Raw genomic sequence first — 22,771 nt, forward strand, 5'->3', positions numbered from 1 at the left:
CGCCGCATTAAAAGTGGTTAAAAACGGTTTTAAAAAGTTTGTTTATAAACAAACAAAATGGCCACCAAAACAGGAAGTAGGTTGATGTACAGTATGTCCACACATAGAAAATACATCCATACACAAGCAGGCTGTATACAGCCTTCCTTTTGAATCTCAAGAGATCATTTGTGTGTTTCTTTCCCCCTGCATCTCTCATGCACTGAAGTTTCAGGCTGCTCTTTTCTTCCTGCAAACAGCTTTGCCCTTGTTTGTAATTCCTCAGTATGTGAAAGCCCAGCCAGCTCAGAGGACGATTTATCCAGCTTGTAAAAGAGAAGAGAGAAGAGAGAAGCTGCCCTAATCTAAATAATACACAGGCAGTGTGCATAGAGGGGCCTGGAAGGGGAAGTTCATAGCAGAACCACAACACTGAAGAACTTGGCAGCCTTCCAGACACAGGCCGACAAGTCTGACAGGGGAAAGATACATTGATTTATTACAGAGACTGTGATAGCAGAAAGTGCTGCAGTAAGCCAGAACACATTAGAATAGCTTTTGGAACTTGTAGGATGATAAAAAAACAGGATGAAATTTTTGTTACGGTGTCTCTTTAACTTATGATTCGCATTCAAAGAGGTGATAACATTATCTTTTGTTAAAAGTGAGGATGGCGGCGGGGGAGCGAACCGTGCACATATGGCTGAAGGACCATAAATACCTTTTAACCATGGGAGTGCGACAGGGTACTGCGCCGGCGCCGACTTACAGAATTACGTGGCCGCCTAGCGGAGGAACCAGGAGGCCTGGGAAGATGACGAAGGGCTGATCAGCCTGAAGTGGGCTGGAGGAATCCCCAGATATGTATAATTTTTTTTCTTTTACTCGTTTCAGGTACACTTTAAATGTTGTAATAAGAAAATTAGTGGGTTTTATCTTCAGCAGCTTCGTTCATTTAAAAACTAAATATAATGGATGAAAATGGAGAAATTGCATATTTTTTCCCCTTATTTTCCTCTTCAAAATATATAGAAAATGAAGTAATTTATGGCTCATTTTCCTCTGGGAGAAATGCACTTCTGATTTGTATGTGTTTGCAGATATTTTACATTTTGATATTTTCAGTGGTCCTTTGAACCACCAGCAAGCAAGAAAATACACAAAATAATTTTAACAGTACTTTTACCTACTTTTTGTTATTTTGTGCTGAAAAGTTATTTTAAAGACAAGAAGAAAAATTCTCTCTTAAGAAAGCTTAAGTGAAAAAGTTGATGGGTTGGGAGCTTAGGGCCCTTGCCCACTAGCTGCGATGCGTTGCATTTCTGCTGCAATTGCGTTTCCCATTCAATTGAATGAGGATTGCTGCTTGGTGATTTTGCAACTGTTCTCATTCAAGTGAATTGAAATATGTTTTTCAAAACACAAATGCAGCAGAATTGTAACTCAGCGCAGTTAGTGGGAAAGGGTCCTTTTTTGTTGCTTGCTATTATTTCCTTTTTTTCTGGAAAAAAACACGGTTGCCTTTTTTACTAGGCTGGTAGATGTCGATATATTTTTCCCGGATTGTGTAGAGTCTCAATGCAGCCATCTTTCTGAGTAGTGAAGCATTACCATGACATGCAGATGTGTAGCGTGATCAAGAAAGACACCCTGGAAAAATAAACACAGAGACAATGGAAGCCCCAATAGCGTAATAAGTAACGGCAGGGAGTCAAATGTGTGGTAAAGGGTGGTACTCACAAATGGAGGTTGCAGAAGAGCAACCAAACACTGGAGGCAGGTGGAGATGACCAAACCCGACACCACACGGGTGTCCAGATACACTGCACGCTGGTCACACTCTGGCAAAGACCTACAATTTGGTTATATGGGAGAGGGTACACCTAAAACACCCCTCCCACAGAAGGGGGGGGGAACACAAGGGGGAAAGAGGAGCCCAAATATTGATTAAAATATGTTAAAAACAGCTAAAATAGAAAAAAGTGAGGCGTCTTACCTCAATAACGACAAATTTGTCTATGAAATTAACAATTTTTATGAAGCACTAGGCAACGCATTTCGTGTGCAAGGATCCACAAAACGCTTTGCCTAGTGCCTCATAAAATGTGTTCATTTCATATACAATATTGTCGTCATTGAGGTAAGCCACCTCACTTTGTTCTATTTTATCTATTTCTAAAGGACAACTGAGGAGACATGTGACATGATGAGATAGACATGTGTATGTAGTGCCTAGCACACAAATAACTAGGCTGTGTTCCTTTTTTCTTTCTCTGCCTGAAAGAGTTAAACATCAGGTATGCAAGTGAAAGTTTCTGTCTGGATTGGGATGGGTCGGGACTGGGTCAGACTATAGCATAACCCTCACTGATAAGTAATTACAGCCATAAAACACTTCCTGTTAGAAATGGCTTCCTGTAGCAGAGAAGAGATAAAAAGGGTCAATAATTCATAGATTTGAGCTCTGGCATACTTTAATGAAGGTGTCATTGAGCAGAGTTAATGCCATATTAACAACTTAAAAACAAGATTTAAATATAAAATAAAACTGTGTGATATCTAAAAAAAAGTCATTTTTAGGAGAAGGAAGATAGATACAATTGTTTTTCTCTTCAGTTTATTTTCACCTCAGATGTCCTTTAACACAATTTTATCAATATTTAGGCGCCTCTTTCCCCCTTGTATTACGGTGACATATCAGCCATGGAGAGCATTACCTGTTAGCCTTGCTCTGCTGCCCATATCCACTGGAGTTGACTTTCTGGTGCAGTATCTGCCTGTTGGTTAAGTGGTTCTGAGACTTCTGCCTGGGCAGGATGGACTCAATGTGATTGTAGTTCAGATACAAATTCTAAAGGAAAGTACAATAGTTAGTTCATATTGTTATTATTTATTTAGTTATATAGCAATGAGAGCTTTTTAACAGCACTCTACAGCATACATTGAACAGTTCACATCATAGTCCCTCAGAGAAAGTCCCTCAGAAATTCCTGTCTCTGTTATAGGCTGGTGTAAGTTTAGGGGAAAGCCAATAATTTAACCAGTTCAGGACCATAGGCTTACACCCCCCTAGTGACCAGGCCATCTTTCACAATAGAGGACTGTGCAGCTTTGTCAGTGTGCTGCACACCCCTACAACTAAGCACACAAATGAATTTTACCTCTTTTTATTTTCCGTAGCCTCTCTGGTGGTAAGCCCGACCTGAGCTCGGGCTTGGAGAGATGAGCTGCGAGAGGTAAGCCCAAGCTCAGGTCGGGCTAGGGAATTCCATGTGTTGTAGGAGTCCCGCGCGATCGCATCTCCCCCGGCTCTCCCCGGCCTTTGTGCGTTCATCGCTGGCCGCCGGGATCCCCACAGCCCCGCTCTTGTTCCGGGGACCCGGCGGCCAATCAGAGCACGACGTCATGGGGCGGAACAAAAATTTAAGGTGGCCCTGAAGAGTCGCACAGGGCAGAAGAACCCACCCCCAAAAAAATGTTTTGCATGTGTATATACATATATACTGTATATATATCTATAGATATATATATCTATATATCTATCTATCTATCTATCTATCTATCTATCTATCTATCTATCTATCTATCTATCTATCTATATATATATATATATATATATATGTATGTATATAAACAAACGTCACTCGTTTGTAGGTGGGGCCGCCATGGCGACCAGTGGGAGCGCTCAAATCTCGGTGCGCTGTTTATGTGTGCTTTTGATATTTCTATTTTTTTATATTCTCATTTTTTATTATTGGTTTATGTTTGTTTATATTTTTTTTATGTGATTTCTGGACCGTGTACTCGCTGATTTGTCCTCCTGCAAAGGTCCTTGAGCAGATCTCCCTTTTCGTGTATCTCCTGCCCCATTCCTAGTGCTAATACATGGAGAGCATTAGACCTTTATTAACTGCATGTAATACTTGTTTTATCTTTATTTGATGTATTATGATGGCAACAAAGAGTCTTTGTTTACATCCACACGCTTTTTTAGCGTAGTGGGTGCGACTTTAACAGAGCACCGAGATTTGAGAGCTCCCATTGGTCGCCGTGGCGGCCCCGCCTACCAACGAGTGACGTTTGGCGGCTGATACAGCTGCCTACGTCACGACATGCCCGTCTAGACGCGTAGTGTCCGCATATGCGCGGACACATCTGCGTCTATCCTGCCCTAGTTCCCCGTCAGGTCCGCCGTGGGCTGACGGAGGGGAAAGGAGGCGGTGAGTGACGGGCAAAGGGGCCGTTACGACTATACCAAGGTGAGTGTTTGGGGATGGGAGAGCCCTACTTTGAATGCCCCAATAAGGCAGCAGCATTTACAGTTTCCCATCAGGAACGTATGTATGTTTTGTGATTGGCTGCTGCGCTACCATGTAGCTATATAAATGAATGTTAACATATGCATTATGTATCTGTCATCCAGCATGAGCTTGATAAAGAGGCGACAGCCTGGAAACGTCGCGGTGACTGGCTGTATGATCTTACTACAATAAAAGAGCATAAATATTATACTGGATGGTGCCGGCTGTTCTTCCTACTACTAATTTGAAAGCACAGAATGACAGTATATCCAATTACAGTTACCGATTTTTGTCTGGATTTTCACTCATTTCTGCCTGACTTATTTGTGCAGTTTCACATTTTTTTAAGTTTATATGTAAATTTAATGAAATCAACAAATTTGTGTCCCATTCTTTTATTCATATGCAGAAGGTCTACCAGGCTTTTATTCAGACATATTTTGGTGAGTTATTACTGAAAAATTGAAGGCTTAAAATTCTTGAAAAAAATGTACCGCTTGTGACTCATAATTCCAGACAGAAATGCACCACCAGTGAGGTTAATAGGACACTCTTTAGGAGGTCTCTGATCGCTGCTGCAATCCTTGTATTTTTAACGAAAAAAATAAAAAAAAAATAAAGGGTTTTCCCTCACTTCTTTCTCCCTCTCCCCTTTGCCGTGCTCAATCACCATAGGACGGCGATCGGCTTTCTTCCCCGCCTCTCATAGGCATCAGCCTATGAGAGGCCACGCATTACAAGCCGCTCTGAGGGACAGCCGAGTGTTCCCCATACAGCACTGCAGGAGATAGCAGTGCTGCACAAAGGGGATTTCTTTCCCTTTTTGGCAAAAAACAGTCTGCTAGGCGAGATCGAGGAGTGACCCGGCGGGGAACGATCGTGCATTCCCTGGTAAACTGCAGCTCAAGGAGTTGACACCAATCGGCGTCAGGCTGTCCTGGGGCTGGCGCCGCATTCAAGCCCGTTGGCGTGATGCGGTTGTTAGGTAGTTAAAGAGACACTGGAGCAAAAAAAAATTATGATATGATTTGTATGTGTAGTACAGTTAAGAAATAAAACATTAGGAGCAGAGACATAAGTCTAATATTGTTTCCAGTACAGGAAGAGTTAAGAAACTCCAGTTGTTATCTATGCGCTCCATGACTTTCAAAGTCGCAGAGAGCTCTGTCTTCTGAAGCTTGTTATCTCAAGTGTCAGTCACTGTATTTCCTTTTTCTCTCCAGAGGACTGGTCAGTACTTCACTGGCCTGCTCTGTAAAAGCATTTAGAATGCTGAGTAGTGTGTAAACTGCAAATATTAGAGAATGATGCACTGTTATAAAAAAAACACTATATAACTGAAAATAAAAATAAAATAATATTTTCTTTGCTACTAATGCTCTAGTAATTATCCGTACTACACAACAAATTCATTATATCATAATTTTTTTTCTGCTCCAGTGTCTCTTTAACCCAGGGGTCTCAAACTCAATTTACCTGGGGGCCGCAGGAGGCAAAGTCAGGGGCTGAGGCCACATAAGGAATTTCACAATCGCGGCGCATTGCCACCTCTGCCTGCCCCTCTCACTCTTCCTTCACAGAGAGGGGCGAGGAGAGGCGGCGATCCATGCGGCGATTGACGTCAGGAGTGGCAGAGCTGAAGCTGAAAGCTCTGCCCCTTCCAGGAAATGCTGGCGGATTGCCCCCCGGGTGATTTGGGGGCTCTGCAGCCCTCGTTTAGCGGCGGGGATGCGGCGGATTACTTGGGAGCACTGAAGCGAACTATAAGGAAGCTTTTGCCAGCGAGGGCCACAAAATATTGTATCGAGGGCCGCAAATGGCCTGCGGGCCGCGAGTTTGAGACCCCTGCTTTAACCCATTCGCGTTCCGTCGTTTTCACTTGAGCAATGTTCACCTCCCATTGATTAACCTATAACTTTATCACTACTTATCACAATGAACTGATCTATATCTTGTTTTTTCCGCCACCAATTAGGCTTTCTTTTGGGGGTACATTTTGCTAAGAGCCACTTTACTGTAAATGCATTTTAACAGGAAGAATAAGAAAAAAACAGAAAAAATTCATTATTTCTCAGTTTTCAGCCATTATAGTTTTAAAATAATACATGCCTCCTTAATTAAAACTCAAGGATTGTATTTGCCCATATGTCCCGGTTATTACACCGTTAAAATTATGTCCCTATCACAATGTATGGCGACAATATTTTTTGGGGAAATAAAGGTGCATTTTTTCCGTTTTCCATCTATCACTATTTACAAGTTTAAAATAAAAAAAAATATAGAAATATTTCATCTTTACATTGATATTTAAAAAGTTTAGACCCTTAGGTAAATATTTACATGTTTTTTTGGGGGTTTTTTTTAAACATTTTATTTGGGTATTTTTGGGAGGGTGGAATGTAAACAATGGTTTTATAATGTACATGTAAATATACATGTACATGTAAATGTGTGTTTAGTTTTATTTTTTTTACTTTTAGTTGTAGTTTTACTTTTTGGCCACAAGATGGCGGCCATGAGTTTGTTTACATGACGTCACTCTAAGCGTAACATACGCTTAGAGAGACGCATGGGGGAGGCAACAGCCAGAAAAAGCGCAGCTTCCGAGAGAAGCTGTCGCTTTTTCAGCGGGGGAGAGGAATCAGTGATCGGGCACCAAAGCCCAATTCACTGATTGCCTGGCTAACGAACCGCGGGCTGGAAGCGCGCGTGCACGCGCGCGATCGGCCGCGGAAGCGCGCATGGTTCCTGGACGTAGAAACTACGTCCAGGAACTAAAATAGGTTAACTAACGTGTTTTTGGACTATGGCCCATATGCAATTCACTTTATCACCTGAGTTTTCTCCTAGGTGATAATTTTAAACTTGTCAATAAAATGCCTTTTAAGCCACTAGAAAGCAAGAAAATACTCAAAATAATTTAGATGGTACTTTTTCACCTACGTTTTAGTACTTTTTTAGTTGAAAGGTGCTGGAAAGTTATTTTAAATCGAAAATGAAAAATCATCTCCTAGGAGAAAACTCAGGTGAAAAACTGAATTGCATATGGGCTCATGTGTGGAAACTAGAGATAGGACAACAAATCCTTAAGCTGGCCACTAACGGTCCAATTTCTAGCGAAAAATCGTTCGAGCGATCAGAAATTCTGATCGGATTGGTTGTAAATAATCTCCATTGGTGGACACAATCGATTATGAACGAGTGAAAAAAAATGTCGCCCGAATGAATTTTCGTCGAACGAAAATTTGGATTTTCTTGGTGGTCGTTGATGGTGTAGTGAACGATTTTTCGTCCGATCAGAATTTCTGATCGCTCGAACGATTTTTCACTAGAAATTGGACCGTTAGTGGCCAGCTTTAGAATCCTCAAATCCCTGAATCTTTAAAAAGATTTGGGACTCAAATCTGCCGAATCCTGCGATGCCAGATACGATGAGCAACGATTGTCCTCGCTGAAGAGAGTGACGTTAAAGCAGACCTGAACTTGTGCACAGCACAGAATGAAAAGTTTCATTACACATATACTGTAAATGCTGTAGAAATTCACTGTGCTGTGTGTGTGTTTGTTTAGCTACATCAGGGTGTAATTAGCTCTGTCTGTACAAGAAAAGACTGAGGCTTCAACCACTCTTTTGTTGCTTCTGAAAGTTAATCCAGTTAAAACTGTTTAATTTGTAGGATTTCCGTAAATTGTAATGAAGATTTTTTTTTCCCATAAAGGTTTATAAAGGAGATACTGTACCTAATAAGCTATTAGAGCAGTTTAGATCCAATTTATTATTATTAATAATAATAGTATTTTTATAGTGCTTTTCTCCCTGGGGACCCAAAGAGCTGTGACCCTGCATTATGCAGTCTCACAGGCTAGGGAAAAGGTGTGGGTATTTAGCCTTTTCCTAAAACTGTCCAGAGAAGGAGCCTCTCGCGCTGATTGTGGAAGTGAGTTCCATAGAGTCAGGGCTGCATAGGAAAAGGCCCGAGCCCCAAATGTTTTTAAGTGGATCCTTTATTTTAAAATAAACACATGAGGTAACTTCAAATGAACATTACATGGTTACCTTGCCATCAGTTCCTCTCAGAGGCTCACCATTTTCTTCTGACAATAATCCTTTCCAGTTCTGACAACATTTTGTCAGAACTGAAATATATCAGTTGCTGTCAGTTATATATCAGTTGCTGTCAGTTATAGCCGAGAGGACAACTGATGTGCCAGGTAATTTCCATGTTTCTGTATGGTTCAAGTGGGCAATGTTACAGTTTAACAGTGTGCTGACCCGGAAGCCGTTATGGGGTAATAGCCATTTTCAAAATGCAGGAAGGAGAAGTCCATTGATCCCAGTGGACAAATAGAATGCAGGAGAAGAGAAGGAGATTGAGAAGTAGACTAAACTGGAGGTAAGTATGACTTGTGTATGTTTATTTTGACTTTTAATTTTCAGTTCAGGTTTTCTTTAACCACTACATCACCCCAAGGCGGTTTCAACGGACAAGAGCGATTTTCACCTTTCAGTGCTCATCCCTTTTCATTTGCCAATAGCTTAGGCTACTTGCACACCAAGACGTTGCGTTAGGTGCCACGTTAAGGTCGCATAACGTGCACCTAACACAACGTATGGTGCTGCAAGAGCCGACGGTAGAGTGAGCCGCGTTAGGCGGCTCTATTCCGATAAAGTATCCCAGAGTGGCGCTGATTGGCCGGCGGGACCACGTGACGCGGAGCGAGACACTCCGCATCACGTGGTCCCGCCGGCCAATCAGCGGCCGCCAGTGCAGTGAATATTAAGTAGCCATGTGCGCGGCCACTGTAGCTGGCTCTCCCCGCCTCCTCTCCGCCCCTACTGCGCATGTGCAAACAGTCTAACGCGGCTATAGCCGCTCCAACGCCGTAGCATGCTGCACTTTCCGGGCAACGTACAGCGTTACATGTAACGCAACGTGGGCTGTGTGAACAGCCCACTTGAGTTACATTGCTGTGCGTTGGGGGAGCGTAACGTCCCTGTGTGTAAGCAGCCTAAATCACTACTAATCACAATTAAATGATCTATATCTTGTTTTTTTCACCACCAATTGGGCTTTTTGGGGTTGATATTTGTTTTCAGTAATTACTTTATTTTCTATGCATTTTAAAGGGAAATACAAGTAAAAAATGAAAAAATACACTATTTCTCCAATTTCATCCCCTATGGTTTTAATATAAACACTGCTACTGTACATAAAACCCACACATTTTATCTGCCTATTTGTCCTGGTTATCACAAAATTTTAATTATGTCCCTAGTACAAAGTATGGTGACAATATATTATTTGGAAATAAAGGTGTATTTTTTCTTTGGTTTTTTTCTCTCTCACTATTTTCACATGCACGCGCACGGGAATGCATGTGCATGTGCGGGAGCGCGCATGTGCACCCGCGGGAGCGCTGCTTTGTATAGGCAGCACTGTCTGACTTATAAAAATGTCCTGGAGCCATTAAGAGGCTCTAGCAGGACGTTTTTATAAGTCAGCATGTCATTAAGTGGTTAAGCAACCGACAAGCACACAGATGCTAGGGACTGTGCTGTATTTGGAAATAAACGAATGTGTTTAGAAAAGAGCTCTATTAAAAAAGGACTTTATTCTAACAAAAAAAAATGTAAACAAAAGGGGCGGAGGGGTATTTGTGGTACTTACAAGAAAAGCGCAATGAAAGCAGGACCACCATTGAAATATTACCCGAGGCTGGAAACCCCCCTTTATCTGCCTGGGAGGGTCATGGCTTAGCTCACACAGGGGAGGATTGGCCCAGGGGGACGGGGGGCAATCGCCCCCCGGGCCGCCCGAATCTTAAGTAATTAGGGCCAGCCGCTGCTATACGCAGCGGCCGCAGACATACCACAGGTGAAAGGTTCGCAGTGGGAATCGCAACCTCGCGCGATATTTCCCGGCAAGTTGAAGTATCCAATCAGAGAAGGGGCTGAGGCGGCCGGCCGTGGTGTGTCCTTGCGCGTGGCTGCGCCTGTGGTGGATGTGAGCGGCACAAGGACACAAATAGCTTAGATCCTCTCCGGCCCGGTGGGTTGACCCTGCTTGACTCCGCCCCCGCCTGCAGCCTTTGCCGTCCACAACGTGCTGCTGTGCCTGCGGTGTCATCGGAGTGAGCTGTCTCACTCTTCAGCTTTCTGTGCTGGGGGGGCTGGGGGCCTGGAGCTGTGGCTACGAGTGGCTGGCTGGAGGAGTCGGACACAGTCCTCCCCTGTGCTGCTGTGCCTGAGGTGTCGTCGGAGTGAGCTGTCTCACTCTTCAGCTTTCTGTGCTGGGGGGGCTGGGGGCCTGGAGCTGCGGCTATGAGTGGCAGGCTGGCTGTCCTGGCTGGAGGAGTCGGACACTCTGGGGGCTGAGAGTCGGAGATGCCACCTATAGCTGCTTGCTGCTGTGGAGGAGGAGGAGGTGTAGGACTGAGGAGACAGGAGGATAGAGGAGGTCGGGTCCAGGTTGCCAGAGGAGAAGGTGGTTTTTATAAATTTTGTTTCTGTACTTCTTCTCCCTTCTTGTCACTGAGTTACTCACACTTTGCTGCCTGCCTGCTACTGCTGTCAAATTCAATTCTCTGCCCAGGCCAGTGCCCTCTGAGTTTTTTTGTGTGTGATAATCATCCCCATTCTGACCCTGGCCTGAGGGGAACGTTTTTTCTTCTTGTGGTGTGATTGGCAGCAGGGGAGGGGGGAGGCAGGCAGTTAGGCACTGTCAAACAGGTAGTTGGAGGGGGTAGGTGTCAGACAAGTAGTTTGTATGGTGGGTGGGCAGGAGTGGGGTTAGGCATCACCAGGTAGGTAGGTTTGTGTGTGTGTGTGTGTGTGTGTGGGGGGGTTGTTTAACCACCCTGGCGTTCTATTAAGATCGCCAGGGCAGCTGCATGAGGGTTTTTTTTAAATAAAAAAAAAAATATTTCATGCAGCCAACTGAAAGTTGGCTGCATGAAAGCCCACTAGATGGCGCTCCGGAGGCGTTCTTCTGATCGCCTCCGGCGCCCGGAATAAACAAGGAAGGCCGCAATGAGCGGCCTTCCTTGTTTTGCTTAGATCGTCGCCATAGCGACGAGCGGAGTGACGTCATGGACGTCAGCCGACGTCCTGACGTCTGCCGCCTCCGATCCAGCCCTTAGCGCTGGCCGGAACTATTTGTTCCGGCTGCGCAGGGCTCAGGCGGCTGGGGGGACCCTCTTTCGCCGCTGCTCGCGGCGGATCGCCGCAGAGCGGCGGCGATCGGGCAGCACACGCGGCTGGCAAAGTGCCGGCTGCGTGTGCTGCTCTTTATTTCATGTAAATCGGCCCAGCAGGGCCTGAGCGGCACCCTCTGGCGGTAATGGACGAGCTGAGCTCGTCCATACCGCTAAGGTGGTTAAAGGAGTTATCAGGCATTTTTAATGAAATAAGTGCTACTTACCCGGGGCTTCCTCCAGCCCCATGCTCCCATCATGTCCCTCGCCGCAGCTCTGCAGTCAACCATTCGCTGCGTTGCCTCCCAGTCCCCGGCGATGGCACCAGTCCGACCTGGATGTCGGCCTGGACTGCGCCTGTGCGAGCAGCACTGTCAATCACCGCCTGACTGCAGTTGGCCTGACGTCATCGCCGGGGGCTGGGAGGCAGCGTCAGCGGCAGCGAACAGCTGACTGCAGAGCTGCAGCAAGAGACATGCTGGGAGCTTGGGGCTGGATGAGCCCTGGGTAAGTAGCACTTATTTTCATAAAAAAAAAAGCCTGATAACTCCTTTAAGGTTAGGCATCAGACACAGACAGGTAGATTGTGCGGAGAAATGGGGTTAGGCATCAGGTACATAGTGTGTGTGTGTGTGTGTGTGTGTGTGTGTGGCTGGGGCTGTTAGTCATCACAATTTGAAGATTTGCACACAAGAAAGATATGGCTTTGGGCTGGGGATGCCGTGAAACGGGCCTCTAGTTTGTGTTGTCCCCCCAGGCCAAAAGGTCCCAGTCCTCCCCTGAGCTCACATTATATATCTAGAGAAAGATGGCGGTTTCGTCGAAGTACATTGGATCCGAATGACAAACACTGATACTTTTTGTAAGACCGAGGTGTAAATATGAAACGTATACTTGATTTCCATTAATGGAGTGCAAATGAAGCTCCCAGCATCCCTGTCATTCCTGTAAACACATACATTAGTCAGACTGAAATGTGCGCTCCTGGATTATTCATAGTGCACTTAACTAGAGACCTGCGGTGGATGGATATACATATTCTACATTAATATTACTTATTTATAGTGATGCCCGGTCTTATTGCTGAAACGTCTTTTCCAGAGAGCCGGGCTATTATTAGACCATGCAAAATCCACTCCTGTATATTTAACTCGTTCAAAGCAGGCCGCATAGATTCCATGTCTCTACACTCTTACTTCCAGGTCGCTGGCCGGGTAAGCGCTGCATTATTCATGCGCTGTGTGAAAGTGTCAGTGCAGATTCTGCTCAGAGAATATATCAGCTCCATGCTATCAATGTGCAGAGCTGTGTGGGGAACAGGTGGCTGAGCAAACAAAGAAAACGCTCCTTAAAGGGAACCTGAGATGGGGGATTCTACATAAACGATACATACCTGGGGCTTCCTCCAGCCTGATCGATCCCACGATTGGCTCTGGAATGTCCTCTGGTCCGGGGCCAACTGCGCATGCGCATGCCGGCTGAGCGCGCTCCCGCAGCTTTCACGTCGCCGGGAGCACTCTGCGTCTTTTTTGGGGTGAGTTGCGGGTGCACAGAGGGAGAAAAGAGGACGCCGTGGGAGTGATCAGGTCGGAGGGGGCTGGGGGAAGCCCCAGGTATGTATATTTTATGTAGAATTTTATTCAAATAATTAAAAAAATCAATTCTACATGCCAATTATGACACAGTCAGGGGACTGTACCCGTTTCAAACTGCAGTCCCTTATTTTTGAAGCTAATAGAAAAATAAGTCGTTTTTTTCAGCCACTGTACTTCCCTGTGCAATTTTGAAGCGATTGCAATGTTTGGAACGACTGGGGGGGGGGGGGGGGGGGGGGCACAGAGACAGATACTGAGAAATCTGTTACAGGTACAGTACATTTATTTTGAGGGTGCCATATATATTTTTTATTCATCATGGTTAAAATTTAATATGCTTTAACCCTTTAGCAGCCAATTTATTTAGGGGATTGCAAGTGCTCCAGGTAAATTTATTTTATAATTTTTTTATTTCTTAATTGTTACATTTCCTTGCTTCTAATTAGTGTTGCTGCAATGTGTATTTATGGCCACTTGTCACTAGGGGGCAGTGTTAGACAATAACAAAGGACTTGCAGTTCACAGTCATCATAACACATTATAATGTGTGCCTTATGTAACTGACCACTGTGAACCTAGCTTCAGAGTATTACTTCCCATATACAGTATACTTGAATATACACCAAGATTTTGGGGGCCAGGTTGGCCTCTTCTTCTATATTCAGGTCACTGCATAGTGCACAGGAGTGCATTCCCTCCACCCCTCCCCATCTGCTACAAACAAACAAACAAACACAGAACACTTATATCGTGCTTTTCTCCTGGCAGACTCAAAGCGCCAGAGCTGCAGCCACTAGGATGCGCTCTGTAGGCATTAGTAGTGTTAGGGAGACTTGCCCAAGGTCTCCTACTGAATAGGTGCTGGCTTACTGAACAGGCGGAGTCTAGATTCGAACCCTGGTCTCCTGCGTCAGAGGCAGAGCCCTTAACCATTACACCATCTGCTGCCATGGAGAAAGCACAAGAGAACATCTTCTGCCAATCTCCTCCTCCATCCCCACCAGTTCTGCCAAGGATTCCCCCATAATGCTATCCCTATGCAGAGCATGTGCAGGGAAGCATGTTGAGAGGCAATGTGTTCAAAGTCTATGGGTCCCTCTCCAAAGCCACTTCCCTCCAGTTTGTGCCTCTCCACCTGCATCAAGTGGTTGGTTGCACCCCATGAAACCTGCTTTTGTGAGTACTTTTTTCCTTTATCACATATATTTTTAACTTGTGGCATATTGTGCTATTTGGGCTTCTGTTTAAGGGTGTCAAGCTACCTTCTTTTTCGTCACTCAGGGGAATGTCCTGGTGTGCACTCTGGTGGCGGGTTCTTGAGGGAAGCTCCAAGAAGGGAGACCATCATGCTGGCAATGGGAACAACACTGGCAAGCAGGACTGGTAGAGAAATAGTGAGTCCCGGGAGTAAATCTGATTCTTATTGCATATTTGTAATATTAGCTAAATGGCTGAACAACGGGAATCCAGCTGCAGCAAGGAACACAGGCGGTTTCAGACCTTACACCCTGGTTCTCAGTCTCGCTGGCAAGACTTTTGGTCATAATCACATAGCAATGCTCCTAAACAGTCCTTGGTTGTCATGCATGTCCACCTATCACCACACTGACAGTGTGCACAGCATGCAGCTGCTGCCTAACACTAGCCAATTAGAAATCTTTTGGTAGGATAGGCTTCTGATTGGAGCAGATCACCTTCATCGCAAAGCTATTACAGCGATATTACTAAGATTAAACCTTTCCTTTCAGGTATCTCATGGTAAATGGAGGAAAAACAGGACCTTTATAAGAATAGATCTGTCACACTAGGGGCTTGCTTCACTGAAGTGTGATAGCTGCTATCACAGCAGTTACCACGTGATCTGCCGCGCACGGCGCTTTGCGCGTGTAAAAGATTACTCAGCGTGATAAATACAGGTGTGAAGGCGTGAAACAAGCGCGCAAACCTTCGTTTATCATGCAGAGTAATCTTTTATGCGCGCAAAGTGCCACACGCGGCAGATCACGTGACAACTGCTGTGATAGCAGTTATCACACTTTAGTGAATCAAGCCCCAGGTGTCAGCAATCAATACTTTATAAGAGCTTTTTAAGAGTCCAAATGCTCTAGCGTCTGAGATAGTACTCACAGGTGCTGGGTCTGGTAGGCCCCACACACACACGTACGTACGAGAAGAGAAGGATGATCTGCAAACTTGCGTGAGAACTAAAACCAGCATTTTTATTGATAAACAGACAGACACAGGCATAGAGACATCCAGAGAACAACCGATGCATATCGGGCTCACAGTCTGCTCTTAGTCATAGTTGTAAAGAAACTGGGCACAGGTGGAGTCTATATAGGTGAGGGGGAGAGCCCTGCCTACCTATGAAGAAACCACTACTTTTAAAGGAGTATGCTCATACAGTATGTTAACATATTAGTTGTTATTATTATTGATTTATAAAGCATAAAAATATTGTGTGGCGCTGTACTAAGTAAGAAAAAATAACCGTGGTGTACATAATAATACAGTCAATGGTATACACCAAATATAGACACTGGTACAAAATACAGAATTGGTAATTACAGTGAAAAATGTAACACGATAAAGAAAATGTATAACAGATTGCAAGATACAAAAAAAAATGAATTCCAAGAGGCAAAAGGGTGAGAGAGCCTTGTGAGCTTACAATCTAAAGGAGGAATTGTTATACAAGCATAAAGAAATAATCTAAAATAAAAGTAAGTCCCTTAAAATACGCTGACATCAAAAGCAAGACATAAATGTGTAACCACAAAAGTTGACAAGTCTTATATTAAAATTAGTGGATCCTTCCTAGGTGGGTGGAGCTTTCCCCCTCACCTATATAGACTCCACTTGTGCTCGGTTTCTTTACAACTATGACTAAGGGCAGATTGTAAGCCCGTTACACGTAAGTTTTTCTGTGGATATCTCTATGCCTGTGTCCCTCTGTTTATCAGTAAAGATGCTGGTTTTAGTTCTCACACAAGTCTGCAGATCATTCTGCTCTTTTTATATATTTTATAACATAATCTCACCTTTAAGTGGGATAAGAAAATCAAGCCACTAAATGAAGTGAGGTTGTTGTTCTCCAGGTTCACTGTGTGGACTGCCTTAAACTGGTCTGCTGGAACGAGGTCAACTGATCTGAAAAGGAGAATAGTGAATAAGTTAACCAAGTATATGCATAAGGTGACCACACACACACAACACAACAATAAAAATAATACATTGTCCCATTCCTTGATAAAAAAAAAATGATTGGTTGCACAGAAAGATTGCAAGCGTTATGTTATGTAGATAGTAAAGCCTTGTAAAAGTAATACAATTTAATGGCTAACTGATAAAGTTAAATTCTGCAAGCTTTCTGGGATCTAGTCCCCTTCTTCAGGCATATTTCCAGATGCAGATGCTGAAGTAAAACACTGATGCAATTTACTATTACTTTACCTTTACTATTTACTTTACTTTAGAAATTTAGGTCTGACTTGTTAAAGTAAATCATATACTTATACACTTTATTATCACGTGACTGATGGACATTTTACTGCATTTGTCACATCTGTTTCTTATAGAATATTGTAATTGAAAGCTATTTTTTAGCACTTGACGACGGTTGTTGCTTTGATTTGTTGTTTATTTACCTAAGTTCCCACAATCCTACTCTACTGTGCGGTGCAACTTTTTGGCTCGGATGTGATGTGATTTGATTGGACTATAACTTACACAGTGAGAATGGGACCGTAAAGAGGAACTTCAGCCTAAACAAACATACTGTCATTAAGTTACATTAGTTATGTTAATTAAACTAGATAGGTAATACAATCTTTAACCCACCCTGTTTTAAAAGAGCAGGCAAATGTTTGTGATTTCATGGGGGCAGCCATCTTTTAGGTTGAAAGGAGGTGACAGGGAGCATCAGACACACTTCCAACTGTCCTATGTCCCGATCACCCCTCCCAGCTGCGCTCGCTAGGCTTCAAATCATCTCATTCAAAATTTAAAAAATAAATTTGCACCAAAACAGCAGAAGGAGAACAACATCCTCAGAAATCCCATCATGCTTTGCATAGCATCAGGGGAAACATTTCTGTGCAGCTTAAAATGAGGTTTGGGTAAGAAAAACAAAGTTTTGATGCTGTGAAACTGTTAAAGAAACAGCAAGCCTTTTCAGTGCTGCTGAGTAGATTTTTAGTCTGGCGGTTCTCTTTTACGATACAGATAACCACAAAAGCTCATAACCACAGCCATTTGAGACAGTATAACTTCATAGACTCAGGGAATAGGTACCAGACTGGTGCACCCAGTTCTAGAGTGTGGCCAGGCTATGTTACCTGATAGAGGAGGATCTCCAGTTTAGTTCTTGTAGTTCTGTAAAATTTTGATAACCAAGTTTCTCAGCAATCATATCAGAACTGAGTCTTCCACCAAAAACATCCTTGGCATTCTCGCTCTCCAGCTGATCCTTAACAAGTGAAAAATACAGCATTGTAGTTATACAAGCAGTGATCAGCTAGGTACTGTATATGTTCTTGTCTCTGTTCTGTACTGTACTGAGATTTTCCATAAATGACTATAAGGCTGCCATCTGGTGGACACAAATGGGTCACCTCCTGCACCCAAAATCAATCAGTAACGTCAGAAAAATTCTGGTGGTTTAATAGAGCAACTGGACAGGATCGTAATTTTGTTGCAGATCACTTTATTTTGTACTGCAAGAAGCAGTACTGGTTTGCAAATTCAGTCCAGTTCAATTAAAAATGGCATACAAGTCTCATTAAATCACACAGCTGTATCTGGCATTAAAAATATCAGAGTAACAAGGTCACTATGAATCATTCTGTATCTGAATGTCTGAATCACACCAGAAACAAGCATGCAGCTAATCTTGTCAGGTCTGACGGCAATTCAAAAAAGATGGACAAGCACCAACAACCGAATAGATAAGCTGCATAAGTCCAGAGTGTGCAGAAAGCATCATGTTTACATTGTACAACACAAAGCAAGAGCTAGAAGATCCTATAAAACACCCCAAGGCTCACAAATGTTCAATTAGAAAATGAATCAGTCTTTATTCATACCAAGAAATTGTACATAAAAATAATAATATCAATTAACGTGTTTTTTTAAAATTGAGATGAGAATAGTTTGAGAAGTGTTTCTACTGTAACTAGTGGTGTATACATTTAACTTCTTATCTATTTGTTTACTGTTATTAAATTCCTTTCACAATTTACTGATGGGGACAGGCTGGGCAGGGTAACAGATCAGTGAATCATGAAGGGAGGGGGGATCCCTCTCACTACATCTGTTAACCCTGTGTGTGAGACAGGTCTCACTAGCTTAACTGCAGCTGCTTGTTTTCTCTGAATGAGCTGTCTCTACTGAGAGCAGAGGAAATGCATCTTGTTTGTAATTGTGTGTGAAACCTGACACCTGAGGCTTTTCATATAACTCACATGCAAAGAACAGCACTGGCTGTGTAACATTGAAACACAGACTCACCTTTGCAAATGAATCATTTCAATGCAGCTACAATCTACACACAGCAAATTAAAGTTTTTGCCTCTGATATTTAACATGAAAAATAGGAAAATGTTTACACAGTTACTTAGACATTATTTGAACATTGTCATTTTAGAACACTTGGTTATTGATCGTGTTCCTTTAAAAAAGTTACAAGAAGTAGCGCACAAGAGGAATATGTGTCAATAATAGCAGTAGTAATAATAATAAAAATTATATCAACCAATATTACACATATTGGAGTTGTAGGATTATGGGCAATATTGGTTGATATTTTTTATTTGATTCATTTTCTAATTGAACATTTGTAGTTGGTGCAGTGTTTTGTAAAATCTTTTCTAGCTCTTGCTTTGTGTAGATCTGACAATAATGTCAGAAACACCTGATCTGCTGCATGCTTGTTCAGGGTCTAAGGCTAAAACTATTAGAGGTAGAGGATCAGCAGGGCTGCCAGGTAACTGGTATTGCTTAAAAGGAAATAAATATGGCAGCCTCCATATCCCTCTCACTTTAGTTGTCCCTTAAGTATAATTTGGGTGTGTTGTTCACCAAACAATGCATACAGTCATAGCTGCAGGTAAGCATGTTCTAATTGAGCTGCCATTTTGAAAAAAAAGCATAGCTGTCTGCACAATGCAAAGCAATGCTAGCTTTTACATACTTCAAACTGCAAAATACTGCACTGACCAATATTGTATCAAATTTTCAACAAAAGTTTACTTTTTGTTTAAAAGGAATGTCCGAGGTAATGAAAAAACAAAAATCTACTTACCCGGCTAGCTCCGCTCCCAGCCATTGGCCCGGGGCCCCTCTGGTGTAGATGCTAAGCTCGCCAGATTGGCATCTACTGTGCCTGCATGAGAGCCGCTCGTGGTCGTGCTGACCTAGTCTGGAGTGTACTGCGCAAGCTCTCACGCAGGCACAGTAGATACCGACTTGGAGAGGTCAGCATTTGTACCGGAGGGGACCCCGGGCCAACCCCGGGATTCACTGAAATCAAATTGTGGACAGTGCAATACATATGTTATCTAAGTAGAACAAGTAGTTATCTATTTATATATGTGTTTTCTTCCAGGGATAGTATGGCTGTCCCTGCTGCTTTAAGTAAATAACACTACCTGGACACGTAAGTACCACTTCCTCACACAGAATGCGGTATCTTCAAGAATGAACATCTCAGGAGACGTAGAATCCTAACGCTTAAAGCCTGATTGATGAACACAATAACAGTGATCTTTAATGAATGCTGCGCTATGTGGCTTACCACTGCAGATCCATCCAGGGCTTTCAGCGATGGAAGGTGAAAAATGACAAACAATCGATAGTTGTCATTATTCCGGGAAATTGGATTACCGTACAAGTCCAGAATCACAAGATTGCTTAATCCCTGCAAAAGAAAGTCACTCAGTAAACACACTGATCAGTCGATATTTTGGTGCATAATATATTGTTATAAGTCCATGATTGCAGCAGATGCCCCCCAATGACTGCCTAGGAGCTAAGAAACAGGCTTTAGTTTTTAGGCCTGGGGAGCACTAGAAATCGCAAATAACTCTCAAAAATACTACCATTTTCAAGAATAATTTTGATACTATTGTATTGTACAGTATATTGTATTCAAAACAGTCATTTCTGGAGTGATTTCAGATCTTGGTCCCCTGAATTCACTGAATGAAATCGCTCCGCAAATGCAGCAGGCATCACGACTGCAATATTGGCAAATCCCAATCGCTCTTGTGGAATCACTGCTTTAGGCTTTTCACTGCTGAAATAGCTCTACTCGGCCCCAGGCCTGAATGACCATTCCTTATCTGAGGTTAGTTACACCACAACTATCTAAGACACATTTACATCGTGCTTTTCTCCTGGCCGACTCAAAGCGGCAGAGCTGCAGCCACTAGGACGCGCTCAGTAGCAGTGTTAGGGAATCTTGCCCAAGGTCTCCTACTGGATAGGTGCTGGCTTACTGAACAGGAAGAGTCGAGATTTGAACGCTGGTATCCTCTGTATGAGGCAGAGCCCTTGACCCGTACACTATCCAGACACTGTTTAAGGGCTAGTTTACACTAGATTCACTGCAGGACCACAGCAAACCAACGGACATGTAGAACAGACCCCATGGAAAATCATGGACCTTTTCACACTTAACAGTTTCAACAATGCACAAACTTGCCATGCTTTTTTCAGATGGGGATGCATTGATAGACTGGCAAGCAGATGCTCTAGAGTACAGATTGTGCAGTGGGGACTGCCATGGAACTCCAGAGTGGGCAGTTATGGACAACCCTTCACACTCAGTAGTAGAGTAGGGAGCAAGGCAGCACCATTCAATACAAGTGAATCGGGACACTCTTGTTCAGCACTCCATAAGGTGCCTGAATGCATTTTATACAAGGTGCTGCGTCCCACTGCAAGCTGTGTGAACAGTGCCGCATACTGAAGTGCGAGCCTGGGCATTGCTGGGACTCTCTGCACTTTACAGGCTATCTGAGGCAATGGATAAAACCTAGCTCTACTTACCTGGGGCTTCTTCCAGCCCCTAGAAGTTACGTGTGTCTCCCGGTGGCGGCCTCTAAAGTATCGCTGACCCCTAACGGGTCAGCGTCTTCTGCCCTGTGCGGGGCAGTGTCCACTGTGCAATACGCTGCCGTTGATGTGGGCACGTTCACGCACGGTGCAAACCGCTGCATGCGCAGAAGACGCCAACTTGACGAGGGTTGGCGATACTTCAGAGGATGCCAGCGGCACCCGAGAGAAGTCCTGAGTTGCTGCGAGGGACAGACCTAACTTCTGGGGCCTGTAAGAAGCCCCAAGTAAGTAAAGCTAGTTTTTATCCATCACCTCGGATATCCTTTAATGTGAATGGACACATGGCCAGGGCCGGGCCATGGCAGAGGCTTGGGAGGCACCAGCCTCTGGGCGCAGAGCCCTGAGAGCGCCTCTGCTCCCCCTCACCAAGTTGGGAGGCTACCTAATACTGTACAACTGGCTATGTACTACGGATGGGGGCTACCTAATACTGTAAGCACATCCTATACTGGGGGAGGGAGCTACCTAATACTGGGGTACATATGGCTATCCATACTGGGGCAGGGGCTACCTACAACGGTGGGCACATCTGGTTACCTATATTGGGGGAGGGAGCTACCTAATACTGGGGTACATCTGGCTATCCATACTAGGGATGGGACCTATCTAATACTGTAAGCATATCTGGCTTCCAGGAGGGAGCTACCTAATACTGGGGTACATCTGGCTATCTATACTGGGGGAGGGGGCTACCTACTACTGGGGGCACTTCTGGCTATCTATACTGGGGGAGGGCTACCTATATACTTGGGGAGGGGGCTACCTACTACTGTGGGCACATCTGGCTACCGATACAGGGGGAAAGGGGACCTAGCTAATACTGGAGGCACATCTAGCTATATAAACTGGGGAGGGGGCTACCTAATAATGGGGGCACATCTGGCTACCTATATGGGGCTGCAACCTACTTAATACTGTGGGGGGGTGGGGTGGAGGAGGGTAATCTTTGCCTCTAGTGCTGAAGAACCTTGTCCCCGCCCTGCACGGTGGCCATCACTGTAGTTTTGGAAACAACTCATGCTGACTCACCTTGAGGTGGTAGACTTCCTGGTTGTTGTTGATCCGGTTATTGCTCAGGTAGAGTTCTATCAGAGGGTGGGCTTTCTGAAGTCCTGCCAGGGTGCTGATGTTATTGTTCTCAGCAGAGAGGAAGTGCAGATGTGATAAATTATCCATTATGTCCTTATCGAAGCTTGTCAGTTGATTGTCATTTATGCTGAGATGCCGAAGTTTCACCAGCTTTGAAAGGCCTGCAAAATAATGTTAGTTATGCACTGTATGGAATGAAATAATGTTGTTGTGGACCTCAGTGCAATTTTATTTTATTGAATTTTGTAACAAAACATCAGCACTGCAGTACGGAAGAATTAGGGTGTAGGGATGATCAAAGAGATGCAAAGAAATTATCCTTGCATTTAAATTTCATGTAAATTGTATGCAGTTTGAAATGAGACCAATCGGAATAACTTCCATTCAATTTTTATTGGTCCAAGTTCAAGCTGCATAACATTTCCATGAAATTTGAATGCAAGGAGGCATTTGCATCTCACTGACCATCCCTATTAGAGTGTAGTGAGCAGTGTT

General features: G+C 43.8%; 1 protein-coding gene across 1 annotated transcript in view; it reads right to left on the reverse strand.

The window, feature by feature from the left end:
• The window catches only part of LRRC9 (leucine rich repeat containing 9), a 150,775-nt gene that overhangs the window by 19,408 nt on the left and 108,596 nt on the right, over nt 1–22,771 (reverse strand). The window contains exons 22-26 of the mRNA XM_068254432.1: nt 22,217–22,437; nt 19,863–19,985; nt 17,407–17,537; nt 16,111–16,219; nt 2,697–2,830 (exon numbers count right to left, since the gene is read on the reverse strand). Coding sequence (XP_068110533.1) covers nt 2,697–2,830; nt 16,111–16,219; nt 17,407–17,537; nt 19,863–19,985; nt 22,217–22,437 — 718 coding nt within the window. The remainder of the gene's footprint in view (nt 1–2,696; nt 2,831–16,110; nt 16,220–17,406; nt 17,538–19,862; nt 19,986–22,216; nt 22,438–22,771) is intronic.

This window comes from Hyperolius riggenbachi, chromosome 9 (assembly GCF_040937935.1).
Source record: "Hyperolius riggenbachi isolate aHypRig1 chromosome 9, aHypRig1.pri, whole genome shotgun sequence".
NCBI lineage: Eukaryota > Metazoa > Chordata > Amphibia > Anura > Hyperoliidae > Hyperolius > Hyperolius riggenbachi.